General features: G+C 43.1%; 1 protein-coding gene across 1 annotated transcript in view; it reads right to left on the bottom strand.

Annotated features, from left to right (window-relative positions):
• Positions 1 to 5643: 5643 nt before the first annotated feature.
• Positions 5644 to 13056, bottom strand: part of LOC106065629 (octopamine receptor 1-like) — a 104144-nt gene continuing 96731 nt past the window's right edge. The window contains exon 3 of the mRNA XM_056006134.1: positions 5644 to 8612. Within this exon, the coding sequence (XP_055862109.1) occupies positions 7047 to 8612 (1566 nt within the window). The 3' untranslated portion in view covers positions 5644 to 7046. The remainder of the gene's footprint in view (positions 8613 to 13056) is intronic.

Raw genomic sequence — 13056 nt, 5'->3', positions numbered from 1 at the left:
AAATCATTCTGTCTGTCTGTCTGTCTGTCTATTAAAAGTTTGAACACGTTATTTCTTCCTCATCCATTCTTGGATGAAGTTGAAACTTTGCACACGTTTTCATTGGTGAATACATGAATCAATTAAACAAAAACAATTCCTCAATTAGTTACTGGTAATTAATAATTTTGTTTGATACCGACAGAGGAAATTAATCCTTCAGTATTTAGATCTACGGCTAAATATGTAGTGTTTTGTAATTGTTTACGTTATCTCTCCCACGCCCATTCTAGGACAAGTTGAAACTTTAAACAATTATTGAAATGAAGCATGAAACAATTTAAAAAGTAAACTAAATAGTCAAATAATTATTGGTTATTAATTATTTTCTTTGATAAAAGAAAAAGACTTCTACATTATTAAAATATATAGTTGTTAAATGTGGGGTTCTTCCCCTTAGATAAGCTTTGTTTTTTTTAAATTAATTTATATTTCGCCTTTTTTAGCGGCCGCTGAAAGGGGAAAAGACGCTATTAGTTTTGTGCGAAATGTCTGTCCGTCTGTCCCGTTTAGATCTCGTAAACTAGAAAAGATATTGAAAATCCGACATCACAATATTTTAGACCATACAAACTTCTGATGCTACGGCTACTTTTTTTTTCTGAAAGCGAAAAATCTAATTTTTAAAATCAGTTATGCAAGCAGTTTTTTAAAGAGAAAAAGCTAATTAGTATGCATCATAATTTAGACCTAATTTAAAACGAATAGTAATCTTGTAAACTACATTTTTTAATTTTTTTTGAGATGTAACATTTAAAGCCGTCTAGAACAGTGATGCCCAAACTACGGCCGCGACGTAGTTCAGACCGGCCCGCCAAAACATCGGCACAAAAAGATAGGAAATAGAAAAAAATTAAAAAGGTTGAAAAATGTATTTTCTATGTTAGGATTTAGGATTCACTTTTTCTTTGATGGATTTCATTCTCAGTTTTCGACTTGTAGTAGTCACGTGATTATTTTGTTCTTGAGCTAGCCGTTTCCTTGACAACTCATGTGTATAACACAACGCATCCTTTCTACATCATTTTGATTCGTATTCTTCTGACACCAACATGATTGGTGACGTTCCATGTCACATTTGTTCGTTATTGTAATGGGATGGTTGAAGAAACAAAATTGGAAGTTGAAACTTTCAGAAAAAGTGAACAGATCTTTTTTTTTGTGGAACATAATAAGTCAATATGTGTGATCTGTACATTTATGTTTTTAAGTAAAATAACATAAAATGCATTCTAAAACAAACCATTACAAAAATATTGAGGCATTGTTGTCTTGAGCCGCAAAGAATAAATCGGAAAGTTTCGTCAAAAGTTGAGTAGAGTTTAGCGATTGGCGAAAATATTTATCAAGAAATCAAGAAATGAGTCGGCTGTAACAGAGGCTACAGAGTTGATCACATTTTAAGAGGAGAAATGAAGCATAAAAAAAGTGATTGCTGACAGAGATGGAATAAAGTCGTCCAGAAAAAAACAACAGTTGTAGCTTTCAGCTTTTCTGACATAAAAATTGCAAAATGAGTGTAAGATAGTGAAAATCCAAATTCAAAACTAAATGACAGAGCAGCAGATTTCGAAATCATTTCTATTGCCGCTGAGGAGTGACACCAAATGGAACTGATTGACTTACAAAGCCAGACTTCCCTGCTTGAGAAATTTCGAGCAATATAGACAATAGATTTCTACGCATTGTTGTCCTCATAAACTTTGCACATATGCGAAAACAATTGCTGGGTACAATGTTTACAAGAACTTAATTTAGTGGAAAAACTTTCAGTTACAAGACGCCTGAAACCCTTGTTACATATTGACTTATGGTTGTAAGTAGATCTACAAGCATACATGGGATTGTGATAAAACTATTTAAAATGTTTTAGTCTCTATTTCTTTTTTTTTTTTTTATCTTTCGTTAATGTGGCCCGCGACACGAGTGTCGGAAATTAAAATGGCCCGCAGGCTGTATAAGGTTGGGCACCACTGGTCTAGAATAAAAGATTGAGCTTTTTCAAAACAATTAGATCATCAGTTAGGCCAGGGAAGGCGCAGTGGCTGAGCGGTAAAGCGCTTGGCTTCTGAACCTGGTGAAGACTGGGATTTTCAACTTTCGAATCTTTGGGCGCCTCTGAGTCCACCCAGCTCTAATGGGTACCTGACATTAGTTGGGGAAAAGTAAAGGGCGGTTGGTCGTTGTGCTGGCTACATGACACCCTCGTTAACCGTAGGCCACAAAAACAGATGAACTTTACATCATCTGCCCTATAGACCACAAGGTCTCAAAGGGAACTAGTTAGGCCAGGCTCACATCTAACTTTACACCTATCTTTTGATCTGCTGGACCGTTGGGGCACTACACAAGATCTGTTAACCTTCTTTCTCCATTCTTTTCTCTCATTTGTCTTTGATTTAATTTCATTCGGATGTTCTTTCTGAAAATATTGAAGCCTGTCTGGGTGGACCACTTCGGGGGTTTTGAGTTTGTGTTTCCACACAAACTGTCTTTCGTAACCTTGTTTAAAATTGTTTTATTTGCGAAGCACTGTTGACTTTAATTTTATTGTCCACTTAGATTTATATTTTCATATTTGATTTCACTCGGTGTTTGGGTGTTTCTGTTTTATGAAGAAAGATGCATTCTGTCCAAGCCCAAACGACAGGGGTTTTGAGCTCGGTGCCATCACAATGACAGTCCGAAAAGCATTCGACACTTCTAGGCCACCATCAGAAAATAGAAACTTTAACCCTAACCCTAAACGATTCGAAAACTTTTATGTTCACATTTTTTTTCTTTAAATATTTTATGTATAAATCTTCCGAATAGTATGCTCTCCCCTCCCCCTAGAAAATATCTCCTATTATAAACCAACACTATTATTGTCTTTTTAATTTGATACTTTACAAGAAATAGTAAAAAATAAAAATTGTTACGAATCTCACTATCCAGGCTCTCTGCTAACTGCACCATAGACCACCAACTTAAAGAACTTGACAACTCAGGGCTCCAAAATAACGTAAAGATTTAATGTCCATAAATAACAGCCAATACTGTACAATTGGCAGCACGTAACACAAGACTGTACAAATATCTCTCCGCCGTATCAACTCTTTCACCCCCATTTGTGCCACCACCAGGTTTATAACAATAGGATGGCTCCATTTTCTACCCATATCTTCTAAAATTTAATTTTGACGATGATCAGACTTGAATGTACACCTAGATTAGTCCAAAGATTAAGTTCACTATTGGAAGGATTCCAGTCGCCGCAGGCACACGTTGTATCTGGGAATTGGTATGTATCGCTTGTTCCCCCTTTTATGTAAATTCATTTAATCAAGATATGCAGGCAAGTGAATGTGCTCATGGTACTAGACCTACAACTATTTCAGTAAAGACCCCACACGAACCTCTAGATTGAAATTTGTTTTATCTGGGTTATTTTCGTATGAAATGTTTAGTTTTTAATTTGATAATGATTTTAAAAAAGTGTATTGGTTTAAGACACAAAAAGAGAATGCCTATCAACTGTTGCTCTACAATATTACTAGATGAGTAGAAGAAGTCTACTTTGTTGAAAAGAATAAAGAATGACCTCAGTAAGTTGGCCTACTTTCTCAATAAGTTTCCAATTTTTGTTGTTGTCTAGTCTCCCTCAAAAGGTTTCCTAAATTTTGCCTAGTCTTTAAATACGTTTCCAAAACTGTATTTTGCCTAATCTGTCAATAATCTTCCAAAACGTAATTTTGACTAGTCTCTCAGCAGGGCCGGCCCTAGGTAATTGGATGCCTTGGCTGATGCTAATAGGGAGGCCCCAAATGAAATAAAAAATCAGATAAAGTCTGAAAGGTTGTGTTATTGTAATGAGTTTGATTTTGTTAAAAGATATTATTACTAAAGTCTACTACATCTATCTTTATTTATCACAAGTTAATTTCGTTTATATTATAAATAAAGTGTTATTTAGTTTGTTCACAAAAGGAAGTTATTCAATTTATTTGAAGTTTTATTAGCTAAAATAATCATTAAATAAGAACAATCTGGTATAAGCTTTGTCACATGTAAATTATGAGTGAGTCTGGTGTGAATGTACATTTTGGTTTCTTATATTTATAATGTTTTTTGTTTGGTGTAATGCACAAATTGAAAGACAAATTTCCTTACGGATAATAAAGATTATTATTATTATTATCAGCAGTTTGGTGCTACCAGTCAACGACCAGTAACAACATTCATGACCACCAGACATTGAGAGCCAAAGAGTTTCAGCCTTGCTCGAGATTTAATCCATGTTTCACAATTGTCTTTGTCCTCCTACTAATTGAAGGCATGGGCGGCTGTTGAGTGTGCCTAAGGCATACCCTGCTCTTTGAGTAAAGGTAGTTTCCGTATCAAAAACTTCACTGATATGTATTCATATACGTAATAGTGATATATAAAATCACAAAATATTTATTGTATTTCTTTGCTGTTCATAAGATCTTGTGTGAACTGTATAGCCTATGTTCTAAACATTTCTTCTTTCATGGTGGCAATGGTAGCTATTAGGAACAAAGTTGATGTTATATAATAAAGTACTAGGACAGAATTGGCATGATCTAAATCACAAATGTATGCGTTTTGCAGGCCATTGGGACTTATAACTATATAATTTCTTGACAAAATTACCTCGTAGACTTACTTCCCTTGGTCCTATAGTCTGCTAATCAAAATTTTCTCCAACATTTAAAAATTTGACACCGATTCGATCAATCGTTAGGATTTATTCAAAAATGGCACACATTTCAATGGCCTGGTTTCCGACATAGGACAATATTTCTCTTATCTTAAACGTTCACAGTCGTATATTATATTCGGACTCGAGGCAAACCTAATTATTATTATTTTCACATTTATAATTAGACATTCCTTGTACGCACTGCAAAGCAAAATCAAAAAACTTTGGAGGGGATCTAAGTTCTAAACAAAGTCGGTTTAAGATCAATTGATACCTTGGTGCATTAAAATGTTTTGATTCACCCTTCTCTCTCAGTAACTTGGATAAGTCTGTTTTGCATTAGGAGCTGCTAAATGAAAACACATCAAAGATGGTTACTTTACTTATTTTTATAGATAAACAATCAGTGAAGAACACTTTTTAACGCTGAAGAATCACATTTCGTTTGTAGCACAAAAAATCTACGCGTTAGAGTCTCGCTCTTTTACATTTGTACAACTCAAAACTTATTTCACAAAATACGGGCAACTAACTAGTAGTTCTAAAGTAGAGAGAAATAAAGAGCAAGTTGTTGAGTTGGCAACAATGATCTTTCAATTTAACAGCCTTGACATTGATCATCTCACTTTTTTTTTTTAAATAACTCCCAGTGTTCCTCTTTTCATGTTCTTACAATTTTCTTATGGTCCCATTATATGGCCCCCACATTTCTCCAATAAGTGTTCTCTTCTTTTTCTGTGACTACATTTTATGGTTTCAAAAACTGATTACCATTAACATTAACATTGGGGATAACAAATCTCCAACTGGTTAAACTGGCAAGAGACAAAAACAACACTTTCAAATGATATACCTTACATAGCAACTTGAAACTCTGGATACATTCTCAAAGGTTTCATTTATTTTCAAAAACATGTTATACATTCTCGCATTGAAATCAAGAAAAACAAAATCAAACAGCTGATGCTAAAAACAAGAAGATATAACTAGAAACATCGAAATCTGAAGGCCAGTGTTTCTCAAACTTTTCTAGTGGGACCCTCAATACCAGGAGGAGCGCTTAAGTTCCAACAGTTGGGTCAGGGGGGGGTTTTAAAAATGTAATTGGTTTTGTACACTAGAAAACCATATTTATGGAGATTCTATTGGAGACAGTGCAGGTTTCACCTTTAGATAGCCAGGGGCTCTAACCCAATCATTTTCTTGCATTATGAGTTTCAGAAATTCATTCTTCTAAGGTTTGCAATGAACTTTTCACATAGTATCAAGAGCATATTAAAAATAAAAGGTCAGGTAAAAAGGGCTGGGACGGGCAAATGTTAACTTAAGTCTAAAGAAAGAAGGAGGCAGCACTGACCATTTATGAGGGACATAGAGCGAATAGCGCAGTACGTCTGTAATGGGATTGAGCGTTGTAAGACCCTTTTCGTGTTCAGTAAGACCTTCACCTTTACGTATCCCTTTGTCTGGTTAACAGTTGGGGCATCCCCCATGATCTGGAGAAAGCAAGTCCACTCTCGTGAAATCGATGTACAGTTGAAAGGTCCAACCTATAGGATGAAACAACGTCTCTTACTTCAAATAGTTTAATTTTGTGAAACATTGGTAATGAAAGCATTTTATTTGATTCATAGTCAAGCATGGATTTATAAATACAATAAAAATGTACACATTTTTGTCCCTTTAAAATATTATGCCAGACCTCGCCGCTCCCCCTGGACCCCTTTATCAAGACGTTGAGCACCCTAAGAGAGGCGTGTTTCATAATGTGAGAGAATCAGAAGCACATGTTGGCAAATTAATTCCAGATGTGCAAGTTAGGAAAGTAATGCATGTAATTAAAGGACTTAAGTCATCGACACTTTGATGCATTACAAAAAGAAAATAATAATAATTTTCTATCTGTCTACATTCTTTGCTAAAATTGTAAAATCAACAATTATTTTATATAGGTTTATTTAATCAAAAAATTAGAAGTATTGTGCAGCCAAGAGAAACATTAATCTGAGGATATAGTATTTACTTCGCCTAGTGCCTCCAATTATCTAAGGCCGGACTGCTATTATTAGCTAATATTGATGACAAGTACACCCAGTAAATTGTCATAACAAACAATGAATGTACGTATAAAAAGATAATATCACATTATGTACGCTTGGAGAATTATGTCCGTCACCAGCGCAGGTTTCTTAAGAAAATATTCTTCTGTACGAAATTACCATTCATTACCATTTTTGGCGCAATCTTAAATCCATGTATGACAGATTTCGAATGAAGTCTATGGCTATATAACACATGGACATCATCTCCACTGGCCGTCCACACCTATATCGGAGGAATGCTTCAAGTCGTCCTGAGTGGCGCAATGCAATTGAATGGCCGGCACATCGGAGGTCGTGGGACGAAAATTTCGATTCGCGTTCCAAATTTTGCACTTGCAGGTTAAAAGTTTTCTGAAGGCGAACCGAAAATCTCTCGAGAACAGAGCGTAGACACAAGGGTTCATGGCAGAGTTACAGTAACCAAGCCAAAAGGCGAAAGAGAATACAATAGGAGAAATACAGCCATCACAGAAGGCACCAACCAGGTAGATAGTGAAAAATGGTAGCCAGCACATAATGAAAGCTCCCACAATTATGGCCAAAGTCTTGGCGGCTTTCTTCTCGCGGTTAAACTTCTGCATGTGAAGCCTCATTGCGTTGGCTGGCTTGTGCGCGGAGAGGCGTGAGCGGCGGGGTTTAAACTCCGAATTCGATGAACCTCGGGTGTAGATTGTCTCTGAGTCCTCAGTATGTAAGGATAGTGTAGACATGAGTGGCGCGTGCGTGAATTGAGAATTTCGTGAGTTGTCGCTGGACTTTTTAACTTTCATCTTACAGTCGCCAGACGAGCTTTCGTCGGATTCCAGAGATATACACCGACTGGCGCACCGAAGAGGAAGTGGACTTCGGCCATTGTGGATCTCTGCTTGATACATCTGACTCCCTTCTGACCTCTTCTTCTCCGCCTTCCAACAGAACGACCTGTTGTTTCTTTGAAGTCTTTCAGACGTTGGACTGAGTCTTGAGCTGCTGTTGTCTATCACTTCACAGGAATGTCCAGTCAGAGCGGCTAAGCTGATATCGCTACTTCTACATTTCCTGATGGACAGATGACCATCGTTCTCCTGCCTGCCGTACCTTCTCCCATTCGTCGAACACTCCCCTCCCTCATTGACGTTAGAATGTCTGCAACTCCCCCCGTAAGTACTATCTTGTCTGTATACACTCCCAGAAGTACTCAAACCTCGACCACCACGATGTATACGAAGCGTGACGGAGCTTGTCTTGGAACCATTTTCTCTGACGGAATATTTTGTTTTCAGCTCGCCTTTAGCATAAGCTGAGATTGTCTTCATGGCAGCTCGATAGATCTGCAAGTAAAAGAACACCATGACCAACATGGGGATGAAGAATGACCCGAGGGCAGCGTAGATCCTGTAACCTTGGGAGTTGGTCAACTCACATGTTTTGTAGAATGTGTCCGAATCGCTCATGCAGGGAGGGGTGTGGTTAGCGCCGAAGGATGAGTTGTCGCAGTACGATCTACTTCCTGGTGTTGTGGCTGCCGCAGGTGTTGTATTTAGAGGGGACTGTGACGTGCCTTCGTCCAGTCGGTTTTGACTGGTGTCGCTCCAGCCAATGAGAGGAGGGCAGCATATTAGGAAGGAGAAAAGCCAGACTCCTGCCACGAGTGTCTTTGCTCTTCGCGCTGACATCAGACCTGGATATCTGATGGGCCTGGTGATGGCAAGGAAGCGGTCGAGGCTGATACAGCACAGGTTAAGAATAGAAGCGGTGCACAACCAGACATCAACAGCTAACCAAACCTGCAACAGAGAAAATAGTATAAGTTTAAAAAAAAGATAAATCAATGTGTTATGATCATTAAGACTTGTGGACTTAGAACTAAAAGAAAGCTTCATAGTACTAACAGTGTGATAGTGTCCATCTGGTGCAGGTGTTTTAACTACTCGCGAGTGCTTTTATTATAATATTATCTGCTATTAAAGACCAAGTGCCAGTTTGCCTTGACTGGCATATTGGATAACACTTGTGAGAAAAGGCTTTAGAAAGATACATCAGGACAGTTCATACAATGTCAGCAGGATACACATTTGAGAACGGTAGTTACCGCCGAAGGCAGGGAAGAAAAAAAAGAACTTTATTGGGCCACAGTCAGTTACCGTGTTGGATGGGAGGTCTGGCATGTGAAATACTGCACTCTTCCATAACCTTCTGACTCGAAGACACGCCTTATATGTTTAGAGATTTCAAAGAAATTTAAGAAAACTAAACAAGTTCAACTACCATATTTATTATTGGACAACTACATCAATGTATCTTCTTTCTTTATTTTTTTCGGCGTCAGATTTAACAATAAACTCTAGTATCGCAAACGAATTGAACTACTTGATGCTGAAGGGTTCACAACAAGTTGCTACTATCTGAACATCTAAATAAAGACAGAATACTACGACATTGCTTTCTCAGTTATTGTTTAATCTCGACAAACTCTGGCGGGGTGATTTGCGCTTTCGTCACAATGGTTGTCATCAAAACATTCAACTCAAACAAAGTCACGGGATTTTTGATTCTACCAGCTCTGGAAAATACAACAATATTCTTACGTTTAAAATAAATGTTCTGAAGACTTGTAAAGGTTGCAAGGGCGCAGAAAAAGAGCTAAGTATTATTTAAATTATATTTCGTGAATATCAAGATGAATAAATGTAATGCGTATTTTTTGTGGGCACTTGAAGACATTGAAATCGATGCTTACTTTGTAAAGCCGGCGCTGAGAGACATTAAATATTTGATATTATTATTTTATCTGTTAATAATTTAAAATATCTCAAAACAAAAAAAAATGTTTTCCTGAGTCTATAATAACCACAATGCCATGAAATATAACAAAAAAACAAAGAATTATTCAATGACAATTTTTTTCTTTTTCCTTCCGTTGTCTCTCCCCTTGTATTGTCTATACCTTTGAGACTTATAACATTTGAATTTATTAAGGCATTTAACCACAAGAACTCATTAACTCACAAACTATCATTGTCCAACTAACTTTGTGGCTATTATTTGATTAGATGACATCCATGGGTAGAGGAAATCACCCTGATAGCATCCACTTCAAATGTCTTTTCACGCTCCATGTTCAGGGAAGAGGCGAGTTATTAAGATTGGAAGATCAATAGTTGCCATTGTCCCTCGAAAGCAAGCTCTCCCAGGTGTAGGGTAAATTTGACGTTTTTCCGCCCAGGATGAGTTGATTAGTATTTCCCCATGATCCTAGATCATAACTCTCTCTAAATCTTATTCCAGAACATTACCGTGTCTCTGACGACATCAACCTCTCTTTCTCCCTGTCTCATTTCTCTTCTTTCTTTTTGTCTCTCCATTTTTCAATTGTTTCCTTTACACTGCAGTGCTCTCTAGTTGAGCCAGTAGCAAATAATTCCCAATGGAGAATTTACTTTGGCGAAGGGATGGAGGAGTGGCATTTGACCAACCCCGCGCTCCCCTGTGGGTACGCTGGACAATTCAAATCTGCGTCCGATCTCTAAACTTGTGTCCCATTGTTTGGACAAGGGCGTTCACAGTCTTGCATTAGCACGTTTTCTCTGGACTATGATGAAAGTCTAGTACAGTACACCAGCGTTTCTCAAACTGTGGGGCTCCCCCCAAATCCTCCCAAAAAGAGGGGATGTCCTGAGATAAAAAGAGGGGGGGGGGCTGGCATGCCGTTCAATTTATTTTTCAAGGGCTAAAAAAGTGTATTTTCATTGCAGTAATAAATTTATGTTTGAATATTAACCCTAATAAAAAAAAAACATTAGCAAAGTTTGAAAATTTGATTATTATAATTGAGCCGTCGTTGCATCTTCCATTTTAAGCTTTTTAAAAAAGTATATCATTTGCGTCTACAAATCATTGTGCAACAATATCAACTCAAAACGTTTTGAAAAAATCATTTTAAAACGTCTCCGCTAACGTGATTCTTCTCGACTTTCAAGAGTCACAATGGTCGAATTTCTCCTGACTGTTGTACATCGTGTTGAAAAATAGATCCGTGCCTAGAATTCTTATTTCAAATCAACAAAATCAGCGAAGATGATCTTACGAGGATCATAGCCGTTATCGAACTTCTGAAGCGCAGAAAGGAGGAGAACCTTGACGCCCTGACCCCACTCGGGAAGCCTCAGCGCTCCCCCCCCAGACCCCGCTCGGGAAGCCTCAGCGCTCCCCCCCCAGACCCCGCTCGGGAAGCCTCAGCGCTCCCCCAGACCCCACTCGGGAAGCCTCAGCGCTCCCCCCCCAGACCCCGCTCGGGAAGCCTCAGCGCTCCCCCAGACCCCGCTCGGAAAGCCTCAGCGCTCCCCCCAGACCCCGCTCGGGAAGCCTCAGCGCTCCCCCCAGACCCCGCTCGGGAAGCCTCAGCGCTCCCCCCAGACCCCGCTCGGGAAGCCTCAGCGCTCCCCCCAGACCCCGCTCGGGAAGCCTCAGCGCTCCCCCCAGACCCCGCTCGGAAAGCCTCAGCGCTCCCCCCAGACCCCGCTCGGGAAGCCTCAGCGCTCCCCCCAGACCCCGCTCGGGAAGCCTCAGCGCTCCCCCCAGACCCCGCTCGCAAAGCCTCAGCGCTCCCCCAGACCCCGCTCGCAAAGCCTCAGCGCTCCCCCCAGACCCCGCTCGGGAAGCCTCAGCGCTCCCCCCCCAGACCCCGCTCGCAAAGCCTCAGCGCTCCCCCCAGACCCCGCTCGCAAAGCCTCAGCGCTCCCCCAGACCCCGCTCGCAAAGCCTCAGCGCTCCCCCCCCAGACCCCGCTCGCAAAGCCTCAGCGCTCCCCCCCCAGACCCCGCTCGCAAAGCCTCAGCTCTCCCCCCCCAGACCCCGCTCGGAAAGCCTCAGCGCTCCCCCAGACCCCGCTCGCAAAGCCTCAGCGCTCCCCCCAGACCCCGCTCGGGAAGCCTCAGCGCTCCCCCCAGACCCCGCTCGGAAAGCCTCAGCGCTCCCCCCAGACCCCGCTCGCAAAGCCTCAGCGCTCCCCCCAGACCCCGCTCGGGAAGCCTCAGCGCTCCCCCCAGACCCCGCTCGGGAAGCCTCAGCGCTCCCCCAGACCCCGCTCGCAAAGCCTCAGCGCTCCCCCCAGACCCCGCTCGGGAAGCCTCAGCGCTCCCCCCCCAGACCCCGCTCGCAAAGCCTCAGCGCTCCCCCCAGACCCCGCTCGGGAAGCCTCAGCGCTCCCCCCAGACCCCGCTCGCAAAGCCTCAGCGCTCCCCCCAGACCCCGCTCGCAAAGCCTCAGCGCTCCCCCCAGACCCCGCTCGCAAAGCCTCAGCTCTCCCCCCCCAGACCCCGCTCGCAAAGCCTCAGCGCTCCCCCCAGACCCCGCTCGGGAAGCCTCAGCGCTCCCCCCAGACCCCGCTCGGAAAGCCTCAGCGCTCCCCCAGACCCCGCTCGGAAAGCCTCAGCTCTCCCCCCCCAGACCCCGCTCGGAAAGCCTCAGCGCTCCCCCCAGACCCCGCTCGCAAAGCCTCAGCGCTCCCCCCAGACCCCGCTCGGAAAGCCTCAGCGCTCCCCCAGACCCCGCTCGGAAAGCCTCAGCGCTCCCCCCCCAGACCCCGCTCGGGAAGCCTCAGCGCTCCCCCCAGACCCCGCTCGCAAAGCCTCAGCGCTCCCCCCAGACCCCGCTCGGGAAGCCTCAGCGCTCCCCCCAGACCCCGCTCGGAAAGCCTCAGCGCTCCCCCAGACCCCGCTCGGAAAGCCTCAGCGCTCCCCCCAGACCCCGCTCGGGAAGCCTCAGCGCTCCCCCAGACCCCGCTCGCAAAGCCTCAGCGCTCCCCCCCCAGACCCCGCTCGGAAAGCCTCAGCGCTCCCCCAGACCCCGCTCGGAAAGCCTCAGCGCTCCCCCCAGACCCCGCTCGGGAAGCCTCAGCGCTCCCCCCAGACCCCGCTCGCAAAGCCTCAGCGCTCCCCCCAGACCCCGCTCGGGAAGCCTCAGCGCTCCCCCCAGACCCCGCTCGGAAAGCCTCAGCGCTCCCCCAGACCCCGCTCGGAAAGCCTCAGCGCTCCCCCCAGACCCCGCTCGGGAAGCCTCAGCGCTCCCCCAGACCCCGCTCGCAAAGCCTCAGCGCTCCCCCCCCAGACCCCGCTCGGAAAGCCTCAGCGCTCCCCCAGACCCCGCTCGGAAAGCCTCAGCGCTCCCCCCAGACCCCGCTCGGGAAGCCTCAGCGCTCCCCCAGACCCCGCTCGGAAAGCCTCAGCGCTC

The sequence above is a fragment of the Biomphalaria glabrata genome, chromosome 1 (genome assembly GCF_947242115.1).
Source record: "Biomphalaria glabrata chromosome 1, xgBioGlab47.1, whole genome shotgun sequence".
Classification (NCBI taxonomy): domain Eukaryota; kingdom Metazoa; phylum Mollusca; class Gastropoda; family Planorbidae; genus Biomphalaria; species Biomphalaria glabrata.
The sequence above is the reverse complement of the archived record's forward strand: the minus strand, read 5'-3'. Positions and strand labels throughout refer to the sequence as shown.